General features: G+C 40.0%; 1 protein-coding gene across 2 annotated transcripts in view; it reads left to right on the top strand.

Moving 5' to 3' along the window:
* CCDC191 (coiled-coil domain containing 191) overlaps positions 1-22,078 on the top strand; it is a 103,954-nt gene that overhangs the window by 28,811 nt on the left and 53,065 nt on the right. For both annotated transcript variants that reach the window (XM_070369553.1, XM_014481650.2), the window contains exons 8-9: positions 12,323-12,513; positions 20,527-20,773. In XM_070369553.1, the coding sequence (XP_070225654.1) occupies positions 12,323-12,513; positions 20,527-20,773 (438 nt within the window). The remainder of the gene's footprint in view (positions 1-12,322; positions 12,514-20,526; positions 20,774-22,078) is intronic.

Genomic DNA, 22,078 nt, shown 5'->3' with positions numbered 1-22,078 from the left:
ATCTGATAGATAGAGTGCCTGATGAACTATGGACTGAGGTTCGTGACATTGTACAGGAGACAGGGATCAAGACCATCCCCATGGAAAAGAAATGCAAAAAGCAAAATGGCTGTCTGGGGAGGCCTTACAAATAGCTGTGAAAAGAAGAGAAGCAAAAAGCAAAGGAGAAAAGGAAAGATATAAACATCTGAATGCAGAGTGCCAAAGAATAGCAAGAAGAGATAAGAAAGCCTTCTTCAGTGATCAATGCAAAGAAATAGAGGAAAACATCAGAATGGGAAAGACTAGAGATCTCTTCAAGAAAATCAGAGATACCAATGGAACATTTCATGCAAAGATGGGCTCAATAAAGGACAGAAATGATATGGACCTAACAGAAGCAGAAGATATTAAGAAGAGGTGGCAAGAATACACAGGAGAACTGTACAAAAAAGATCTTCACAACCCAGATAATCACGATGGTGTGATCACTGACCTGGAGCCAGACATCCTGGAATGTGAAGTCAAGTGGGCCTTAGAATGCATCACTACAAACAAAGCTAGTGGAGGTGATAGAATTCCAGTTGAGCTATTCCAAATCCTGAAAGATGATGCTGTGAAAGTGCTGCACTCAATATGCCAGCAAATTTGGAAAACTCAGCAGTGGCCACAGGACTGGAAAAGGTCAGTTTTCATTCCAATCCCAAAGGCAATTCCAGAGAATGCTCAAACTACCGCACAATTGCACTCGTCTCACATGTTAGTAAAGTAATGCTCAATATTCTCCAAGCCAGGCTTCAGCAATATGTGAACCGTGAACTTCCTGATGTTCAAGCTGGTTTTAGAAAAGGCAGAGGAACCAGAGATCAAATTGCCAACATCTGCTGGATCATCGAAAAAGCAAGAGAGTTCCAGAAAAACATCTCTTTCTGCTTTATTGACTATGCCAAAGCCTGTGTGGATCACAAGAAACTGTGGAAAATTCTGAAAGAGATGGGAATACCAGACCACGTGATCTGCCTCTTGAGAAACCTGTATGCAGATCAGGAAGCAACAGTTAGAACTGGACATGGAACAACAGACTGGTTCCAAATAGGAAAAGGAGTACGTCAAGGCTGTATATTGTCACCCTGTTTATTTAACTTATATGCAGAGTACATCATGAGAAACGCTCGACTGGAAGAAACACAAGCTGGAATCAAGATTGCCGGGAGAAATATGAATAACCTCAGATATGCAGATGACACCACCCTTATGGCAGAAAGTGAAGAGGAACTAAAAAGCCTCTTGATGAAAGTGAAAGTGGAGAGTGAAAAAGTTGGTTTAAAGCTCAACATTCAGAAAACAAAGATCATGGCATCTGGTCCCATCACTTCATGGGAAATAGATGGGGAAACAGTGGAAACAGTGTCAGATGATTTTTTGGCAGGGGGCTCCAAAATCACTGCAGATGGTGACTGCAGCCATGAAATTAAAAGACGCTTACTTCTTGGAAGGAAAGTTATAACCAACCTAGATAGAATATTCAAAAGCAGAGACATTACTTTGTCGACAAAGGTTCGTCTAGTCAAGGCTATGGTTTTTCCTGTGGTCATGTATGGATGTGAGAGTTGGACTATAAAGAAAGCTGAGCTCTGAAGAATTGATGCTTTTGAACTGTGGTGTTGGAGAAGACTCTTGAGAGTCCCTTGGACTGCAAGGAGATCCAACCAGTCCATTCTGAAGGAGATCAGCCCTGGGATTTCTTTGGAAGGAATGATGCTGAAGCTGAAACTCCAGTACTTTGGCCACCTCATGCGAAGAGTTGACTCATTGGAAAAGACTCTGATGCTGGGAGGGATTGGGGGCAAGAGGAGAAGGGGATGACGGAGGATGAGATGGCTGGATGGCATCACTGACTCGATGGACGTGAGTCTGAGTGAACTCCGGGAGTTGGTGATGGACAGGGAGGCCTGGCATGCTGCGATTCATGGAGTCACAAAGAGTCGGACAAGACTGAGCAACTGATCTGATCTGATCTGATCTGGGCTCATTATGTTGGTCCCAATCCATGTTACTAGCCTGGCTCTGAAGGAGCCTAAAGCTGCCCTTGGGTAATGAAGCTTGGATACTCAGCAGCTGAAATATGACCACAATATAAAAAGAGGGGAAATGCCTACCTGGCTTGCAGCGAGCAGAGAGATAGCAGGAAGCTCTTGTCAGCACCCTCCAAACGGTTCACTAGCACAAATTCAACAGCAAGCTAAGTAATTTGCAGGAAGACTTCAAAGAATCTTTTTCCTAGGGTTGCTCTAGTTCAGGCTCTTTTAACTCCTATATTCTTTGTGCTTTGACTCTGGCTTCTGTTTGTTTCCCCAGACAGTTCCTTAACATCACATTTGGGCCACATTATTTAATAGACTCTGAGAGAAACAGAGCAGGCTGTCTTACCAATACACAAGCTCAGGTGTAGCACTGTTCATACCTCTTGCCCACCCATTTTAGTACCAGGTCTTTTTATGTTGTCAAAACACTTATTTTTATATAGAAACTTTCTACTTCTACCATACCCTACTTTCTTTTTGATCTCGAAGTGAAATCTCTTGGGGAGATTCAGCAATCCACATGTCATTGCTAATTAGCAGAAACAACAAGGGATTAACTATGAAATTCTTACACTGTTTAGCAAGTGCCCTTCTTAATTCTCACCCTGTTCTGAAATGCATTTTATGTTTTCTTCAGATAAGCAAATCTATGATCCTTCCTGCATGTAAAAGTTGAAGAAAAAAAGAAGGATGGGCTGACACTCACTAAATCTTAAATCTAGGGGCGAGGGTTTTGGTTTGTTTATTTAAGTATCTCTGTTAGAGGATAAGATAATAATGACCTAAAGGAGGCATCATCGATGTTATGATTGTGACATGAGTTGAGTTCAGTTCAGTCACTCAGTCATGTCCGACTCTTTGCGCTCCCTGGACTGCAGCACGCCAGGCTTCCCTGTCCATCACCAACTCACGGAGCTTACTCAAACTCATGTCCATTGAGTCAGTGATGCCATCCAACCATCTCATCCTCTGTCCTCCCCTTCTCCTCCTGCCTTCAGTCTTTCCCAGCATCAGGGTCTTTTCAAATGAGCCAGCTCTTCACATCAGGTGGCCAGAGTATTGCAGTTTCAGCTTCAACATCAGTCCTTCCTATGAACACCCAGGACTGATCTCCTTTAGGATGGACTGGCTGGATCTCCTTGCAGTCCAAGGGACTCTCAAGAGTCTTCTCCAACACTACAGTTCAAAAGCATCAATTCTTCAGAGTTCAGCTTTCTTCACAGTCCAACTCTCACATCCATACATGACTACTGGAAAAACCATAGTCTTGACTAGATGGACCTTTGTTGGCAAAGTAATGTCTCTGCTTTTGAATATGCTGTCTAGGTTGGTCATAACTTTCCTTCCAAGGAGCAAGCATCTTTTAATTTCATGGCTGCAGTCACCATCAGCAGTGATTTTGGAGCCCAAAAAGATAAAAGTCTGTCACTGTTTCCCCATCTATTTGCCATGAAGTGATGGGGCGAGATGCCATGATCTTAGTTTTCTGAATGTTGAGTTTTAAGCCAACTTTTTCACTCTCCTCTTTCACTTTCATCAAGAGGCTCTTTAGTTCTTCTTCACTTTCTGCCATAAGGGTGGTGTCATCTGCATATCTGAGGTTATTGACATTTCTCCGGCAATCTTGATTCCAGCTTGTGCTTCATCCAATCCAGCATTTCTCATGATGTACTCTGCACATAAGTTAAATAAGCTGGGAGACAAGATACAGCCTGATGTACTCCTTTCCTGATTTAGAACCAGTCTGTTGTTCCATGTCCAGTTCTAACTGTTGCTTCTTGACCTGCATACAGATTTCTCAGGAGACAGGTCAGGTGGTCTGATATTCCCATCTCTTTAAGAATTTTCCACAGTCTGTAGTGATCCACACAGTCAAAGGCATAGTCAATACAGCAAAAGTAGATGTTTTTTCTGGAACTCTCTTGCTTTTTCTACGATCCAGTGGCTGTTGGCAATTTGATCTCTGGTTCCTCTGCCCTTTCTAAATCCAGCTTGAACATCTGGAAGTTCACGGTTCATGTACTGTTGAAGCCTGGCTTGGAGAATTTTGAGCATACTAGCGTGATATGAGTGCAATTGTGTGATAGTTTGAGCATTCTTTAGCATAGCCTTTCTTTGAGATTGGAATGAAAATTGACCTTTTCCAGTCCTGTGGCCACTGCTGAGTTTTTCAAATTTGCTAGCATATTGAGTACAGCACTTTCACAGCATTATCTTTTAGGATTTGAAATAGCTCAACTGGAATTCCATCACCTCCACTAGCTTTGTTCCTAGCGATGCTTCCTAAGGCCCACTTGACTTCGCACTCCAGGATGTCTGGCTCTAGGTGGGTGACCTGGCTCTAGGTGGCGCAATAAACACGCCATCGTGATTATCTGGGTCATGAAGATCTGTTTTGTACAGTTCTTCTGTGTATTCTTGCCACCTCTTCTTAATATCTTCTTCTTCTGTCAGGTCCATACCATTTCTGTCCTTTATTGTTCCCATCTTTGCATGAAATGTTCCCTTGGTATCACTTAATTTTCTTGAAGAGATCTCTAGTCTTTCCCATTGTAATGTTTTCCTCTATTTCTTTGCATTGATCACTGAGGAAGGCTTTCTTATCTCTCCTTGCTATTCTTTGGAATTCTCCATTCAAATGGGCATAACTTTTCTTTTCTTTTTTGCCTTTCTCTTCTCTTTTCACAGCTATTTGTAAGTTCTCCTCAGACAACCATTTTTGCCTTTTTGCATTTCTCTTTCTTGGATATGGTCTTGATCACTGCCTCCTGTACAATGTAGGTAAGAACCTCATTTATACGTCATGATTCCCTCCCAGAGATCTTAGTTTTGCAGGACTGGCTACATAGCACTGAAACACAACCATTTCTGAGCTGAAACATAGCAATTGCTGTTCTCCTCTCGATAATGTTGTCTTATGTTTGGACAAGGAAATGAAAGAAAAGCCTTTTTACATATAAAACTGCAAAGTAAGAGAAATGTTGGGCACACACATGAAGAATATTGGAATTCATGTAACTTTCCTCTCTTATTACCAAGGGTAGCATGTGGTGTGCATTTTAGGACGACTTTGAAGCATTATTATGTATTACTTTATATAGCCACTCAGTGGAAAATTTCTAAATAAAATTTTGTTGGTATTAGTAAAGAGGCTATGTATTTAGTTGTTACTATACTCTTCCTTAGTCTCCCCTCTAACAGAAGGGACAGGGAGAGAGAGCCAATTTATCAAAACATTGCAATGGTGTTTTGCTTTTCAAAATGCCATTTTGATCCAAGAGGTTCAAATTCAGAAGCATGTGTTTTTTTTTAAATCTTTTTAAAAGTGTTGATTAGATTATGCTTTTTAAAAAGTTAATAAAAGAGTCTTTGGCATAAATGAAGCCCATTCTCTAAGTTATACAGAGTAGAATATCTTTTTTCCCCTGAACACTAGACATTCAGGTGAATATTTATAAGGATCTTAAGAACCATATGGGTGAGGACAAATGACTTCACATCATTGTCTTCTGTCAGACAACACTAGAGGTGGATCCAGCATTTGTCTAATATATTCTGAGGTAAACTGTACTTTTGGTTATAGTTGCCAGGGGTGGGGGGTGGGGAGGATACAGTCGTGCTAGGGTGGGGAGAATGGGCAGGGAGTAGAGATGGGTAGAAGACGGAAGAAGGTTTAGAAGGGGATGAAAGAGAAGATGATGGGGACTGGTAGTTTGGCCTTCTCTGAAGACTTGAGGTTATGAAAATTGTTACAGGCTTTGTTGGGAAAGGAGCCCTATCCTAGTAAAGAGTCAGATTATGGACTGTACTATGTCATTCTTTAAAAGATCCCAGAGTGTTTTCTTGGTTAAAAATGTAATATGATGAAACTAAGCAATTGCTTTCTGAAATTCTGCTACTTCTGCGGTGAAACTGAATTAGATAATTGCAGCAATATTATTGATTGAAGCTTCTTAGAAGAATTAAGAAGAATTTACAAAATGTCCTTGTGTTAGTAATACATATTGATGCATTTGTGGGTGAAATGATACAATATCTGATGTCTGGAATTTATTTTTAAATTCCAGAAGAAGCTGACTGAGGGGGTTTATTCTTGTATTCTGCTTTTGGATATGTTTGTCAAATTTCTGTCATAAAGTGGGTTTTATTCTTTTTTTGAAGTTTAAAAGTGAAGGGGGGAAAAAAAAAGTGAAGGGGAAAAAATTAAATACAGAAGTAAAATGACACCACAGCTGTCAGTCCATAACAAAAGTACCTTTTGTCTGTAGCCAGTGTGAGTGTTTCACATAGCACTGGTTGTCAAAGTTTAGGCTTTTCCATGAAACCCAACAGCAAATCCAGGTCTTAGCACTGAGTGCTGAAAACTGATCTTTTTTTCATTGATGTATTTATGTAGTTATAAGAGTGTATGTGTTCAGGGGTTGGGGGGGGCACAATAATTTTCTCAAATCAGGAGTAAGATGGGATATAGGGTACAGTTTTTCAGTGCTATATCATCAAGATTCAACAACACATTAAAAGGATCATATACCTTTTAATGATCAAGTGGGGTTTATCCCAGGGATTCAGGATTTCTTCAATATATGCAGATCAATGTGCTACACCATATGAATAAATTGAAAGATCCTCCCCTCCACCTTCCAGGCACTTTTTAGTGTCTGTGGGGTCCTCTGCCTCAAGATAGTTGTCCTCCAAAAGGAAAAGAGATGTGGAGGATTGCTTTCTTGTGTAGTGTTAGGACGTCTGTTTCCTTGGGCCTGGCAGCAGCCAAGAGTCAGCTGAGCCCTTTGTTTCTAACCTTCGGTCCTTGGTTGGCTCCCCTAGACCACTAGTTGCACCACAGTTAGTTCCATTCGGCAAAAATAAATTGTAAACTTGTTGACATTTTTGTCCTCTTTACAACTCATTGTTTATTTTTCCATGACTGAGAATTTTGATGCAATTATCACTGCGCTTTCTGACAAAAGGGAAATAGCAGAGGAATTCTGATGAGTTACCCAGTTCATTAATCAGAACAAGCATCTCTAGTGACAGGGTTAGAATTACAATGAAGATTAGATAGCAAATTGCTGTTCCACCTAACGTCAATCATTCCCAGTGACAGCGGTGTGATTACACTTCAGGGAAGAGCTTTTCTTGCCAACAAAAGGAGGGCAACTCCAGTGCAGGTAATAAATTTAGCAGAGTGAGCTGTCATTTCTTCTCTTGAGTGGAATCCTTAATGACTGAATGATGTTTTGTAGAAGATTTTGAAAGAAGAAAAGCATTTCACTTAAAAACTTTCTAAATTTCACTTTGTAGTTGTTGTTCAGTCGCTCGGTCATGTCCAGGTCTTTGCAACCCCATGGACTGCAGCAGGCCAGGTTTCCCTGTCCTTCACTATCTCCCGAAGTGTGCTCAAACTCATGTCCATTGAGTAAGTGATGCCATCCAACATTCTCATCCTCTATCCATCCACTTCGCCTCCTGCCCTGAGTCTTTTCCAGGATCAGGGTCTTTTCCAGTGAAATAGCTCTTGGCATCAGGTGGCCAAAGTATTGGAGCTTCAGCTTCAGCACTAGCCCTTCCAATGAATATTCAGGGTTGACCTCCTTTAGGAGTGACTGGTTGGATCTCCTTGCTGACCACAGGACTCTCAAGAGTCTTCTCCAACACCACAGTTCAAAAACATCAGTTCTTTGGCACTCAGCCTTCTTTATGGTCCAAGTCTCACATCCATGCATGACCACCGGAAAAACCTTAGCTTTGACTAGACAGACCTTTGCAGCATAGTTATTTCTTTGCTTTTTAATACACTGTCTAGATTTGCTTTTCTTCCAGGGAGCAAATATCTGTTAATTTCATGGCTGCAGTCACTGTCCACAGATTTTTGTGCCTAAGAAAATAAAATCTGCCATTGTTTCCACTTTTTCCCCATATATTTGCTATGAAGTAATGGGACCAGATACCATGATCTTAGTTTTTTGAATGTTGAGTTTTAAGCTAGCTTTTTCACTCTCTTTCACCCTCATCAAGAAATTATTTAGTTCTTCTTCACTTTCTGCCATTACAGTGGTATTACCTGCATATCTGAAGTTGTTGATATTTCTTCCAGCAATCTTGATTCCAGCTTGTGATTCATCCAGGCCATCATTTCGCATGATGTCCTCTGCATATAAGTTAAATAAGCAAGGTGACAATATACAGCCTTGATGTACTCCTTTTCCAATTTTGAACTCACTTTGTAGTATTTTATTTTAAACATTGGGCTTCCCTGGTAGCTCAGTCGGTAAAGAATCTGCCTGCAGTGCAAGTGGATATGTACTTAGGAGCAGTTCTTCCCACAGTGATTTCCAGCATTTTATTTACCTGTAACAAGTCTTAATTATCACCACAACTGTAAAAAAGAGATGTTAGAAGTTAGCAAAAGAGAAAATGACTTTATTTGAGAATGTATTAGACATAAAAACATGGTGCAGAAATAAATGAGCTAGGTAAAAAGCAGAGAGAGATAAGACTAGTTGTCTGCCTTGTTCAAACATGGTTCTCTGGCTTAAGCAGAATCTGTTCCTTTTCCAACCAGCTTTGATTTTAAGTATAGTTTTTGTTTCATAGAGCAAAGGGATAGAGCCCTTCTGTAGTTCCAGAGTGGAGAACTGTAGAGGAGAAGCAGGCCTGAGCACTGTGGGGACTCTGCTTGGGGGAACATAATAGGAAGGATAAGTAGATGGTGACTGTCAGCTGTGTCACTTCTTGTCTGTTCTCGGTAAGAACAGAGTGCTAGCATCTTGTCCCAGAGCAGACAGAACCAAGACTTTTTTCCTCTCTCAAATATTTTCTTCCAAGCACTTTGATGGGATTCCTGTTTGTCTAAATAATGTTTACTGTGAATCAAGAATAACCAAGTGATTATTGATTCATACTTTTATTTTTTTTTAATTTAAATGGGATTGCTGGGTTGCTCTTTTGAGTAGGCAGGGATAAAAACCAATGGCAAGGTGATTTCAAGAGAGCAGTTACCATATGAGTATGTCACTTTGCTGCTATTAACTTCTATGTAGTGAAACTGAATTACAGACCTTCAAAACTGATCATGTTGCTCTCAAAGTCTAAACTTAAGTATTTTTAAAGAAATATTAATATATTGACTATGGCGTTTACAAACTCAAATTTTCCCCCTCTTAAATTCATGTTTTCCAGCAGTGCTTTTCTACTGAGGTAAGTGATGTATCAAATTCTTTCTCTTTCAGTATAAAAAAAGCAAATAATTTGCTCTTCCTCTTTAAGAGAAGTTTTTTTTTTTTTTTTTTTTTTAATTTTTTTACAGGTATACCCGCGTTCCCCGTCCTGAACCCTCCTCCCTCCTCCCTCCCCTATCCTCCCTCTGGGTCGTCCCATTGCACCAGCCCCAAGCATCCAGTACCGTGCATCGAACCTGGACTGGCGACTCGTTTCATACATGATATTATACATGTTTCAATGCTATTTTCCCAAATCTCCCCACCCTCTCCCTCTCCCACAGAGTCCATAAGACTGATCTATACATTGGTGTCTCTTTTGCTATCTCGTACACAGGGTTATTGTTACCATCTTTCTAAATTCCATATATATGTGTTAGTATACTGTACTGGTGTTTTTCTTTCTGGCTTACTTCACTCTGTATAATAGGTTCCAGTTTTATCCATCTCATTAGAACTGATTCAAATGTATTCTTTTTAATGGCTGAGTAATACTCCATTGTGTATATGTACCACAGCTTTCTTATCCATTCATCTGCTGATGGGCATCTAGGTTGCTTCCATGTCCTGGCTATTATAAACAGTGCTGCGATGAACATTGGGGTACACGTGTGTCTTTCCCTTCTGGTTTCCTCAGTGTGTATGCCCAGCAGTGGGATTGCTGGATCATAAGGCAGTTCTATTTCCAGTTTTTTAAGGAATCTCCACACTGTTCTCCATAGCCTGGTATATTAGGGTCATCAGGATGCCTGAATGTTTTCATTTTAGCTTTAGGTATACCACGAACTCTTCACTTTGTGAATTTAGCCATTATCCCTTTTAAATTTGAAATTTGGCTTGGTAAGGTAAATCATAATATCTGGAGTCTATTTCGTAATGATGGTCTATGAGTTAATAAAATAGTACATGGGAAATGCTTTGAATTTTACAGAGATAAAGAATGTGGAAATCCAAGAAGGACACTCTTAATAGTGCTATTATCATCAAGGTGGATTATGTTTGTACTATTTAATTGTTAGAAATATTCCAGGAGTTAAAATTAGAGATAGTTACCTATATATAGAATATTTCATCAAGTCACTTAAGAAGAAACTCTTAAGTGAATGTGGCAAATAGATATGATGTTTTCTTTAGACTACAGTGCACAAGTTAACACTATTTTTTTCATGCTGTATTTTTTGGGATAGATAAACAAATAATAATAAAAAACCATACCCCCTCAACAGGCAGCTGTGCATCTTTTCCTTGTTATGACTAAAAATGTATCTTATGTTCAGTGAATTTCCCTTCATTCATTCTGTCCTTCCTCCCTTTTCTCTTACTTTCTCCATCCTTCCTGCTTTTCCTTTTATGGGATCTAAGGTGAAAGTCTAGAAAATCTGTCCTCGTTTGACATAATGGAGAAGGAACAAGGACTATTTAAAGACTTTTGTGGTTTCTCCTAATGGAAAATTATAAAAAACAAGATTTTGTAGTTTGTCTAAATGACAATATAATCGGTTTCTTTTGTGGAAAATATTTCAGGCCAAATGAGCTATTCTAGGAATTCCAGCCTATGCTCGCCTATGTTATTGGTCTTTAAGTTATATACTCTCTCTCCCTATAACCTCACAAACGCAGAGATTATATCTTAAAAAAACTTGTTCAGAATCCCAAAATTCAAACACAATGGGTGCTTACTAAATGTTAAAATAGTGAAGGATAAGTATTTTTAAAGAGAAAGAAGCAGTAAATAGGGCCAACCCTGCTATAGCCCCCAAGTTCTTGACGCTGGTTGCTAGGTACCTCTTGGACCTCCCAGAGTCACTTTCTATGCAGTTACTTTCTATGTAGTGCCCCCCACATGTAGTACGGGGCTTCCCTGGGGCTCAGACAATAAAGAATTCACCTCCAATGCAGGAGACCTGGGTTTGATCCTTGAGTTGGGAAGATCCCCTGGAGAAGGGCATGGCTACCCACTCCAGTATTCTTACCTGGAGAATTCCATGGACAGAGGAGCCTGGCGGCTACAGTCCATGGCATCACAGAGTCAGACATGCCTGAGCAACTGAGCATGCACATGTGGTGCACTCTCAGATCTGCCAGGCCCTCCTCTAGAGGCTCACAGTCTTGTGAAGACTGGTATCAGGTGACTATAATATAGTATGAGGACTGCTTTAACTGTAGAAAGCATAGGTTGCTCTGGCAACCCAGGGGAAGAGTACTTGCATGTGGGGAGAGTAGTTGGTAATAGGAGGGCTTCCTGAGAGAGGTGACTCCTGAAGTCATCAGGCAAAGAGAGGGCATAAAAGGACAGAGAAATTAATATGACCATAAATGGGGAAGTGCAAAAACAGTGTGGTTGGTATAAGGCAAGAACTGAAAGTAATTTGATGAAGTAGGAGCATAAAATGTGAAAATAGAAGATGTAGGTCTTAGCCTGGGACCATAAGTACTCCTCTGGGGACATCCTTAGGGTCAGTATACCTTGTCTGATTTGTTGTCAGATACATATAGTGGAAGATTGCAAGCAGCCTGGGTATCTAGTTTCTCTTGGAGTGCTCACCAAAACCCTGACGTGGTCAGTGGTAGCTCAGCTGAAGCCATTTTTAGCTGTCTTGTTCCGAGGCACCAGAAACTGCATTCCATGCTATGGGATCTCCTATGTTCGTTTGTGTAGGACATCAGTGATGTTCCCCGTTGGCATTGAAGCCCCAAGACAGTCTGGCACGGGAGATCTCTGTGAAGCAGACCTTTCAAGTCTCCCAAATAGGCCTCTTAACTTAGATCTTAGATGTGACAGCTACTCCAGCTCTATGTAGGACTAGTGCCTTAAGACAAGAGTTAAATATTGTAGTAATAGCTTAAGTCATGAGGCTGATAGTGCCTTAGCTGCAAGACTTGAGTGTTTCTCATCATTATTGGCATAAAGCAGTTGTCTGTTCCCCTTCCATCAAGTTCCTAGATTTGTTAGAAAAAGTATGAGGGGGAAATCTGAGGAGAGGGTTCCCATCAGTAGATATTAGAAACCCTAGCACTGATTTTCCAATGTTTCCATTGCAGTGTCAAAAACGGTATTTCTCTGCCTGGCACAAGCTGATTCTTGATCATAGGATTAAGCTGGGGAAAGCTGGGACCCTGTCCGACTGGAAGTTGCAACTGAAGGTCCTGCAGGCCTGGAGAGACTACACGAGATCCCAGAAGTTGGGGCGAGAGACTCAAGCCATAGAAGATTACCTTAGAGAAGAAAACAGGTACTATTATTTGTATTAATACCATGAATTATATACTATGAAAATGTATATGTAGGACATACGTTTATGTTTCTATGTTTATGTAGGACATGTTTCCTCCTGAAGAACCCAAAAATAAGCTCTAAAAATGCTGTTCACTGGAATCATCTCATTTACATTTAAAATATATCACTGTTCTTCTCTGTTACATCCCAAACTGGAAAATTTTAACTGAACATTATAAGCAAAAAAATTTGGATTAAAATATACAAATGTACATGCTTTTCTTTTTTTAAAGGAAGCTAGTATTATGCTTTTTCCCTTGTCCTTTGATATAGTAGCATTGCACCCTGGACCATCTTACAATTTAGGAGACAGATTTTAGCTTATGTGCTAGTGATTTTCATTGATAGAAATCACTGTCCTCACATAGAATGTTAATTACAGGCATAGGTAACGAACATCCATTTGGGAGAGCAAACCTTGCAAGAATGATTTCTCCCACTTCCCCACATCTTATTTAGAGGTTTTTGACACCTTTATATCAGTTCCCTCTTAGACTTGTGAATGACACAGAATTTGTCCTCAAAGAAAACTTTCTTTTGCTCTATCAACTTTCAATATGTTTTCTTCTTTTGATTTCCAAGCTCAACTTTGCATTCTTGAACCAAAATCATAGATGTGGAAGGAACCATTTGTTTATTGGTGAGGAAAGCTGGAGGGAGCAGTTCATGGTCTTGGGTTTAATCACTTCTCAACCAGCGATCCTCTTGTTCATTCTGGGTGGAAAATTGGATGAACCGTATGTGAAAGTATCATCATGTATTGATAGAAGGGAGTGTCACGCTGGAGTTGTGCATCACCGTGACAGCATCAGGCCATGGGGTGGGTGCGTAGGAGCCTGACGCATGACCCCTTATCTTCTAAGAACTCAGTTTTGTGGGGAAGATGAAATCTAGAAATAGTACAGGTGTGGACTAGCATTATATACTTTGTAATGTATCTCCTTTGGCTGTTGAGAACCTACTAGAGGGAAGTAACTGAGGAGGCTCCTACAGAATATCAGGAAGGACTTTATCAAGAAGATGGGTCTTAAGTTGGATTCTGCATGCGGTTAGTGGGATGTTCCTCAGTAGAAGTAAGGAGTGAGATGATGGCATGAAATATGGCTGGAAATCATCAAGCCTGTGGTTGTCAAGTTCATAAACTTGTGAAAGGCCTTAAATGGTAAGACAAGGAGTTTAGGCATTCTTTGGTAGATAAAGGTGAATGCCTGAAGGTTTTTAAGCAGGATGGTGACTTAGACAATTTTCCTTTCCTACAGTATGCTGAGGGAATATCTTCAGTGTGGGGGAGGAGCATTTTACAATTTACTTCTAAATTTTGAGGACCCAGTGATTGACCAAAGAATTGGGTGGATTTGTTGGATAAAAAAGCGAAGGAAATTAGAGATGTTGCAAAGGGGAAACATCATGAGTGAGGGCATAACAGGAGTGGAAACTAAGATGTTAAAGTTCAGAGTGGTCTGTGAAATTTACATGCCAGAAGAAGAAACCTATAGAAGAAAAATCTGAAGAACTTGAGATTCCATTCCAATTAAGCTATTTAAATATAAAAGCACTAAATGGGGATTTCATAATAGCACTGTGTGCCAATTTTTTTTTTAAAGATCTTCTTAGAACTTCTTGTCTCATATCTGTGAATTATTTTCAAGTGTCTATTTTTAAATGCTTAGCACAGATACTACATTTTTTTAACTGTCAGAGTTAGAAAATATTTAACTTATAATAATTTTTTTTTACTATAAACCTTTAGAGCAAGAAACTCTTCGAGTAGGAAGATATACCTCAAGGAGTATCTGATCCAGCCCCTCATTTTACACATTGCAAAAATAAGGCACAGAAAGGATGAACAACTCTGTCAAGGTCATAAAGCTTCAAGTAGCCCATCCAAGACTAGAGCCTGGTCCTTTTGATGCTAAGTCAGATGCTTTTTCCTATACTATGCTGCTCCTAGTTAAAGAAAATCTAGGTGATGGCTCCCTAAGACAGTCATGTTTTTCAGGTATATTGCCGTTGACTCTAGATGGTTGTAGATGTGAAACAAGAGCAGTAATTAATAAATAACAAATCAAGGTAGAAATATAGAAAAGGAGCCACACTGTCCTTCATGTTGCTTTCCTACAAATCCCTGGCTTTCTGCATGTTGTTCTTCATTCTAGAGATTGTTTTAGGAAATTTTTGGGTGATTTTGTGCAAAGAAGGTTGGGTTATTAGAGGTAGAGAAAAAAGCTCAAAGGTAGCTACTACAAGCAGAAACCAAGAAGTGTCAGTGGGACTAAGGGTGTCAGGAGAGCCAGGATCCCCTTTGCTATGCTCGTCAGTTTCTCCCAGTTTCTCTGTAAACGCTAAATACATAATTGATGAATAATAGGTGAGCCAGTGGATGAATGAAGTTGGTTGCTTCTTCTTCTATAATTTAACTCTATACATTTTCAAGCATTTTTTTCCTAAATAGTGAGATCAAAGGATAGAGAGCACTTATTGTAAAGGGGTTACCCATTATAGAAATTATAACTCTTAACAGATGGACAGGACATCGTTGGTTCTTCAGCCCATTCACCTGGACATGAAAATCATGTGTTGTGTCTGTTTCTCAGATGTCAGCTCTGACCTGAGGCTCCAGCTCTTGAATCCACATTTGTTTTTGCCACTTGGGCTTTCCTCTTACTGGCCTGTCCCCCTTGCAGGGCCCAGCATTTGGGGCTTCTTTCTCTGCCTTCTTTCCTTTCTGTTCTTCCCACTTTCTCTCTGGAGCAACAATAAATCCCTCTCTTCTCATTCCTGATTTAGTCACCTTCTTTTCTTACTGAGCTTGTGCTCAGAGCCTCACTCATCCATGTATTTCTCCTGAAAGATACACCTTTTTCTAAAGGTTTATTTTCTAAATTTTCTTAAAAATTCCCTAATAGGAATTTTTGTCTATCTTTTTTCTTTTAAAAGTAGTTTTGGTGTATATAGAATGTCAGTACAATATTGTAATACAGTTGGAACATTGACAGATATTCCCGAACTCTTAATTAAGGATTTAGCCACTCAGGTACTACAACGAAATGGTGGCACACAATGCTGAGTTAGACCCTTGGCCGTGGTGGTATTAGACTTGAACTGTATTTGTAATTTCTTTAACATATTCACTTTTGAAAGTTGGCTCCAGATCTTCCATTCCGCCTCTCCACCATATTCCTTCCATTTACAGCCAGCCTGGACACACTGGGAAGAAGCAGGGCTTGTTTTCTACATCCTCTCCCCACCGTTCCTGAGCCTACTCTCCCGATTCCTCAGTTCTTTCCTGGGAAGCATCTCTGTCCTTCTCTTACTAATCTCCACAGTATCCTCAACCCTGCCTTCCCTTGAACAAGTGCTTTGGGCCTTTCCTGGACCAGGCTTTCATCTCTTCCCTGTGTCCCTCTAGCTCCTCATACTCCGTCTCTGTACTCCTCAATTTGATGTTATCCCTCCTAGGAAACTTACACTTTATTAGGCAGTGTCTGCAAACAGTGCCCAAAATGTCAGTGATGGGGATTGGGGAGTACAGTGGCAGGCCCTTTGTCATCCTTCAAACCGTGACATTTATTCACTCACTCACTCATTTATTCTGTCTGAGAGCATGTATTCATTCACCTGGTCGGCTTTACTGATGCTTACTGTATAGTAGACTTTTTCTTAAGTACCTGCAGAGGAACTAAAAAGAGTGTTGAACATTCTTGCCTTTTAGGAGTTTTCAATCTAAGTGGGGAAGTTAAAAATTTACCCAAATACTAAAAATAATTGCAACAGAAGGCGCAATAAGATAAAAAACTTAGGAGTGACATAGACTTGGCTATCATGCATTACAGTCCCCCAAGCAGCTTTTTAAAAATAGGAACTCTTGGGTCCCATCTTTTGAGAGAGACAGATCATGACTAAGTAGAAGAGAGCATTTTTCAGTTTAGGGGAAAACTGGTAAGCCAGTACATACTCAGCTTGTGTGGGAAAGGCTGGGGTGAACCCGCCAGGCTAGCTAGGGGTGGGAAGGCAGAACTGACGAGAGACTGTCAGGTAGTCCCCATTTCTGAACTCCTGATTTCAGCGTGCTGCAGGGCAGTCTTTTATGAAGCATCTCTGTTAATCACGGTCCACTGCCCTTCCCTTCATGCTCATCGCAGTATCCATTTGAGAGGCTAGAAATTACGTGGCATCCAAAGCTGGTAAAGCTCCTAGTGTGTCTGCCAGAGAGGCAGGAGGACCAGCCAGACTTGCCCTGGCTGGCTCACTTTAAATCTCTCTAAAGTAGAATTGTGTTATCTTCCATGTTTTCCCTGGAGGGGGCTACCTGGTGCATTTCAGAATGCATTAGCTTATGCATTCCTGTTCCTGCTGAACCCGCTCACCCCAAATGCAGCTGTTTGCATCGTTGCTATTTTTGTGTTCTGCATCAGATTTCAGCACTCTTATTGGATCACTAGCATATGGTTATTTGTTTATCATTTCTCACTTCCTTTTAAAAAATTCAAGACACTGACCTTTTAGATATCTAATAGTCTTGTCCTTAGATAGGGCTGTTACCTTACATGCATTTGTTCTATATTTTCAGGTTCTTTTTAAAATTTAATTACATCTTTAAAAACAGACTCCTGTGCGATGGGGCAGTATAGGGCTTGTTGTTAGAATGACACCACTTTTGAAGCGGAATCTGAGACACTTTCAGTTGCTTACCCAGGGTCCCCTATCTAGTTAGTGTTCTTCTGACTAGTGTTTTAGATCAACAGATACGTAGCATTTGAGGTGTTGATTCTGAGCAGCCTGGCTCATATTTAAATTCCTATTTGGACCTATTACATTTTATCTACTTAGTTCTTTGGAGACAGCCTTTCTCTGCATTTGTTATATAATTATAATGATCAATTTATATACTCTTATCAGAAATTCCCTGATTTCACCCTGGAACCATATTGGGACAGGATCCATAAAGGACCTCTTCATTTTATGTTTATTTGGAACTATTTCTTTGGGTTAGCATGCCGAAGTAAATCACATCTGACTGAGCTTTTAAGAAGTGATTTTTCAGTTTCAGAAATATTTATGCTTTTAGTATCATCATTTTAAAGGTATAAAAATGGGCTTGTCTGCAAAAGTGTCACTCTGCTGAAGGGAACCACAAGGGAGCAAGAGCAGAACCAGCCTTGTCTCTGGATCCCTGGCTTCTGTGTTCCTACCATTCCCACAAACCCAAGTACATCCTCGAATCCCTGCATATTCACTATAGGGAAAGCTCTGAACACAATAATAAACATGCATTTTCAACCCACTTTTTTTTTTTTTTAACTCTTTAGTCTTTTGTTATATTTCCAGAAGTATTTTTCTCTTTGCCTTTTCATACTATCCAAATAATCCCTCTCCTTGACAGTCAAGAGTCCAGTGCAGCTTTTAGCTGTTTATGCTATCAGTTCAGTTCAGTTCAGTTGCTCAGGTGTGTCCGACTCTTTGTGACCCCATGAATCACAGCATGCCAGGCCTCCCTGTCCATCACCAACTCCCGGAGTTCACCCAGACTCACGTCCGTCGAGTCAGTGATGCCATCCAGCCATCTCATCCTCTGTCGTCCCCTTCTCCTCCTGCCCCCAATCCCTCCCAGCATCAGAGTCTTTTCCAATGAGTGAACTCTTCGCATGAGGTGGCCAAAGTACTGGAGTTTCAGCTTCAGCATCATTCCTTCCAAAGAAATCCCAGGGCTGATCTCCTTCAGAATGGACTAGTTGGATCTACTTGCAGTCCAAGGGACTCTCAAGAGTCTTCTCCAACACCACAGTTCAAAAGCATCAATTCTTTAGAGTTCAGCTTTCTTCACAGTCCAACTCTCACATCCATACATGACCACTGGAAAAACCATAGCCTTGACTATACGGACCTTTGTTGGCAAAGTAATGGCTCTGCTTTTAAATATGCTATCTAGGTTGGTCATGACTTTTCTTCCAAGGAGTAAGTGTCTTTTAATTTCATGGCTGCAGTCACCATCTGCAGTGATTTTGCTATAAAAACATGAAATTAACATATCAGGTAGACTTCACACTTCTCCTTCATGCCCAGATTGATGTAAATCAAATTTTACATTAATTAGACAGAGCACATACATCTTCTGGCCTGTGGAAATTTACAATTTCCACTCACTTGAGTAAAATGCCATAGGGTGTTTTGTTTGTTTCATTATTTAGACATTGAAATTTTTTGAGCTTTGTTCTTTCCTGCATTGCTACCTGATTTATTAGTCTTATTTCTTTTAAAATTTTTATTCCAAGGTCACTCAGTCTCAAATCCTTTTCTTTTTACTATCAAAGTAAAATATTATATATAAATGTTTATTACCATATTGTATTTTTACTATAAAAACCATCAGTCAATCACCAAGTATTTTTTATCTATCATTGCATTAGAAAGAAAGAATTATATATAATGAAATATGCTGTTGGCAGAATTGTTGTTAGCATTTATCCTAAATTCTATTATTTCAATCAACATTACTCTCACTAGTTGGTTATTTCACCCAACTCCTCTGACATATGTTAAATTCTGTGACTCTGGAGTAGTCTTTCAAATTAAGGGTTTTAACTCATTAATGGTTCCTAAAATCAGCCTCAAGACAAGGTATGTTTTTTAAAAAATAGGATAGATTAGAAAAGAAACATTGGAGTACATCTCTGGTAGTAAGGGTAAATATCCTTTGACAAAACTTGTTGCAATTATATATACTTTGTTTCATACACACACAAGCTTATATTGAAGTCATGGTGTAACATTTTTTCCTTAGTGTAGGTGTCAGTCACAGAAGGTTTAAAAGTCACTTTAAGCATGTAAGAACTGTAGAAATGTTCTTCTGACTCATTGGCTTAAAACCTTACGATTTTTTTTGATATGACCCCAAAAAGTCCATGAGGAGGGTTAAGTGTTACATATGTTTAACAGAAGTGAATATGCAAATACTGTTGTAGAGAACTTATTCAAGTCACCTTTACAAGGTAAAATTAGTAGGTATCTAAACAATATTAGATTTTAAATCTCAAAATGGACCCTGGTTGTGACATAAGTTCCAAGCTCTACATCTCCCTTCTTCGGAGATGATAATCATCCACTTATAGACTGATCTCAGAGACCTCTATGCTTGAATTGTCACCTGGCTATCCCCAAAATGTCTTCAAATTGAGAGCCCCTTTGGGAGGGGAATGTAGCTGGCAGTTCCCAACTCCACTCAGTCATGTCCCCTAACATCAGGAAGTTTTCAGGAATCAAAAGGAGCTCTTCCTTAGGAAGAGAGTGAACCAGATCCCCTACTAGATTATGAGTGAGCTCTGTGGGAGCAAGTGCCTTGTGTATTCCTTCACGTACTTCTAGTGTTAACAAGTGTCTGCACAAGGAAGTCCTTCATTCATGCACTTTATGGCTTTGGTAAACGAGTCCTTCTCTGCAGAGATCCTTTCCCTGACCAAGTCCTTCTGCAAGGTTCACCCTTGTAAATTCATGTTTATTTTTATGTCTTATACTTAACTAATTATTGACAATTCACTTGTTAAGTTTTGTCCCTTTCTCCTCCCAAACCTGTCTTCCTTAGATTTGCAAGTATAGTTGAATATCTCCCTCATCCATTCATATATTTTTTCAAGTAGTTACCTGAATACCTGTTCTTTCTGCTCCTTCCCCTCCAGAACCTCTCAGAAACTATATTATGATAATAAAAAAATTTAGCAAGTCTTTGTGGTGCGACAGAACAGAACAGTCCCTCTTTCTTCCGAGGCAGTGCCTTGAGGTGCCATTTTCTTCTTTGAGCACAGCCTTTGCACTGGGGAATTTTATAAAATGACTCCTTTGAGCTTAAATAAAAGAACAAACTGGAGCTATGATGTAGCATCTCTAGAACTTCTTTAGACTTGTATTTCATTTATATTATCAACTAAAAAGCAGTAAATGGCTTCTTTTTTAATGGAAGTGCTTTGTTGCTTAGAAAACAACAACTGGCCACTGAGCATAACCGGAAACAAGTTCTCCAACACCGTTTTACAGAATGGCAGCATTGGCATCGTGCAGAGATCCTAAAGAGAGAACTGGCTGCAACAAAGGAGGAAACCAGGAAGAAAATGAATGAGCTGCTGGAGGCAGCATCACTAGGGAAACTCAGTGCAAACATGTCATCAAGCATCGGTCTGCTTGAGGAGGCAACAGCTGTGGAGGATCCACCTAGAAATGGAGAAGTAAGATGTTTTTCCTTTGCTTAGTCTTCCTGCTTATTACATACTTGAATTTAGCTTTGTCCTTGTATAGCCTGGGCTATTCACTTGGTAAAGAGTCCACCTGCATTGCAGGAGACCCCAGTTCAATTCCTGGGTCAGGAAGTTCCCCTGGAGAAGGGATAGGCTACCCACTCCAGGATTCTTGGGCTTCCCTAGTGGCTCAGTGGTAAAGACTCTGCCTGCAGTGTGGGAGACTAGGTTCAATCCCTGGGCTGGTAAGATCCCCTGGAGGAGGGCATGGCAACCCACTCCAATATTTTTGCCTGGAGAATTCCCATCAGAGGAGCCTGATGGGCTACAGTCCTTGGGGTTGCAGAGAGTTGGACACGACTGAGTGATTAAACACAGCACAGTACAGCCTGGACTATACTGTTGTCAGATTTCCTGGCCTGGGCCGTCTAAAAGGTGAGAGCTGCTGCAGTGAACAAAGGTTGCCTTTCAGTCAGTGTTGACTTTCTTGAAATGAGTCTTCTTTTATAATCACATATAAACTTTGGAATAGTTGAAATTTGGTAGAGATGTAATATAGACAGGGAATTTAAAACAACTAAGAGAAAAATTCCATCCAAAAAGAGATGTATAAAGCTTTGTTTAGAATTCCTGAACCTCTTATTTGATTATCAGACATTTCTCTTGTAAATGAGCTTGTGATTTATAAGAGGGGAATGTTTAGTTTTAATTTTCCTAATAAGAATTCATATGTATGAGTTCTGGCAATTGGCAGGAGAAAATGACAAAAAGGAAAAAGAAATGAATGTATATACAAAATAGAAACAGATTCACAGAGGAAGAGTAAAAAATAGGAAAAAGAAAAAATAGGCAATAATTCCATCATTTAGAGATAACCACTTGCCAGGTGGTGCTAGTGGTAAAGAACCTGCCTGCCAATGTACGAGATGCAGGAGACACAGGTTTGATCCCTGGGTCAGGAAGATCCTGGAGGAGGAACCACCTCCTATTGGCAACCCACTCCAGTATTCTTGCCTGGAAAATTCCGTGGACAGAGGAGCCTGGCTGACTACAGTCCATGGGATCATAAAGAATCGGACATGACTGAGAATGCACACACACACCAATAACATGTTGAAGTATATAGCCTGGTCTTTTCTCTATTCAAGCGTATGGAGATTTTTCTCTTTAATGCTATCTAGCTTTTAAATTTTCTTCAGTCAAGTCATTGAGGATATCTAATTTGCCATAATACAGGAAAAGGAAGGCCTAGTTGATTTACGATATTTTATTAGTGTCAGGTATATAACACAAGTG

Source organism: Bos mutus, chromosome 1, assembly GCF_027580195.1.
Source record: "Bos mutus isolate GX-2022 chromosome 1, NWIPB_WYAK_1.1, whole genome shotgun sequence".
NCBI lineage: Eukaryota > Metazoa > Chordata > Mammalia > Artiodactyla > Bovidae > Bos > Bos mutus.
The sequence above is the reverse complement of the archived record's forward strand: the minus strand, read 5'-3'. Positions and strand labels throughout refer to the sequence as shown.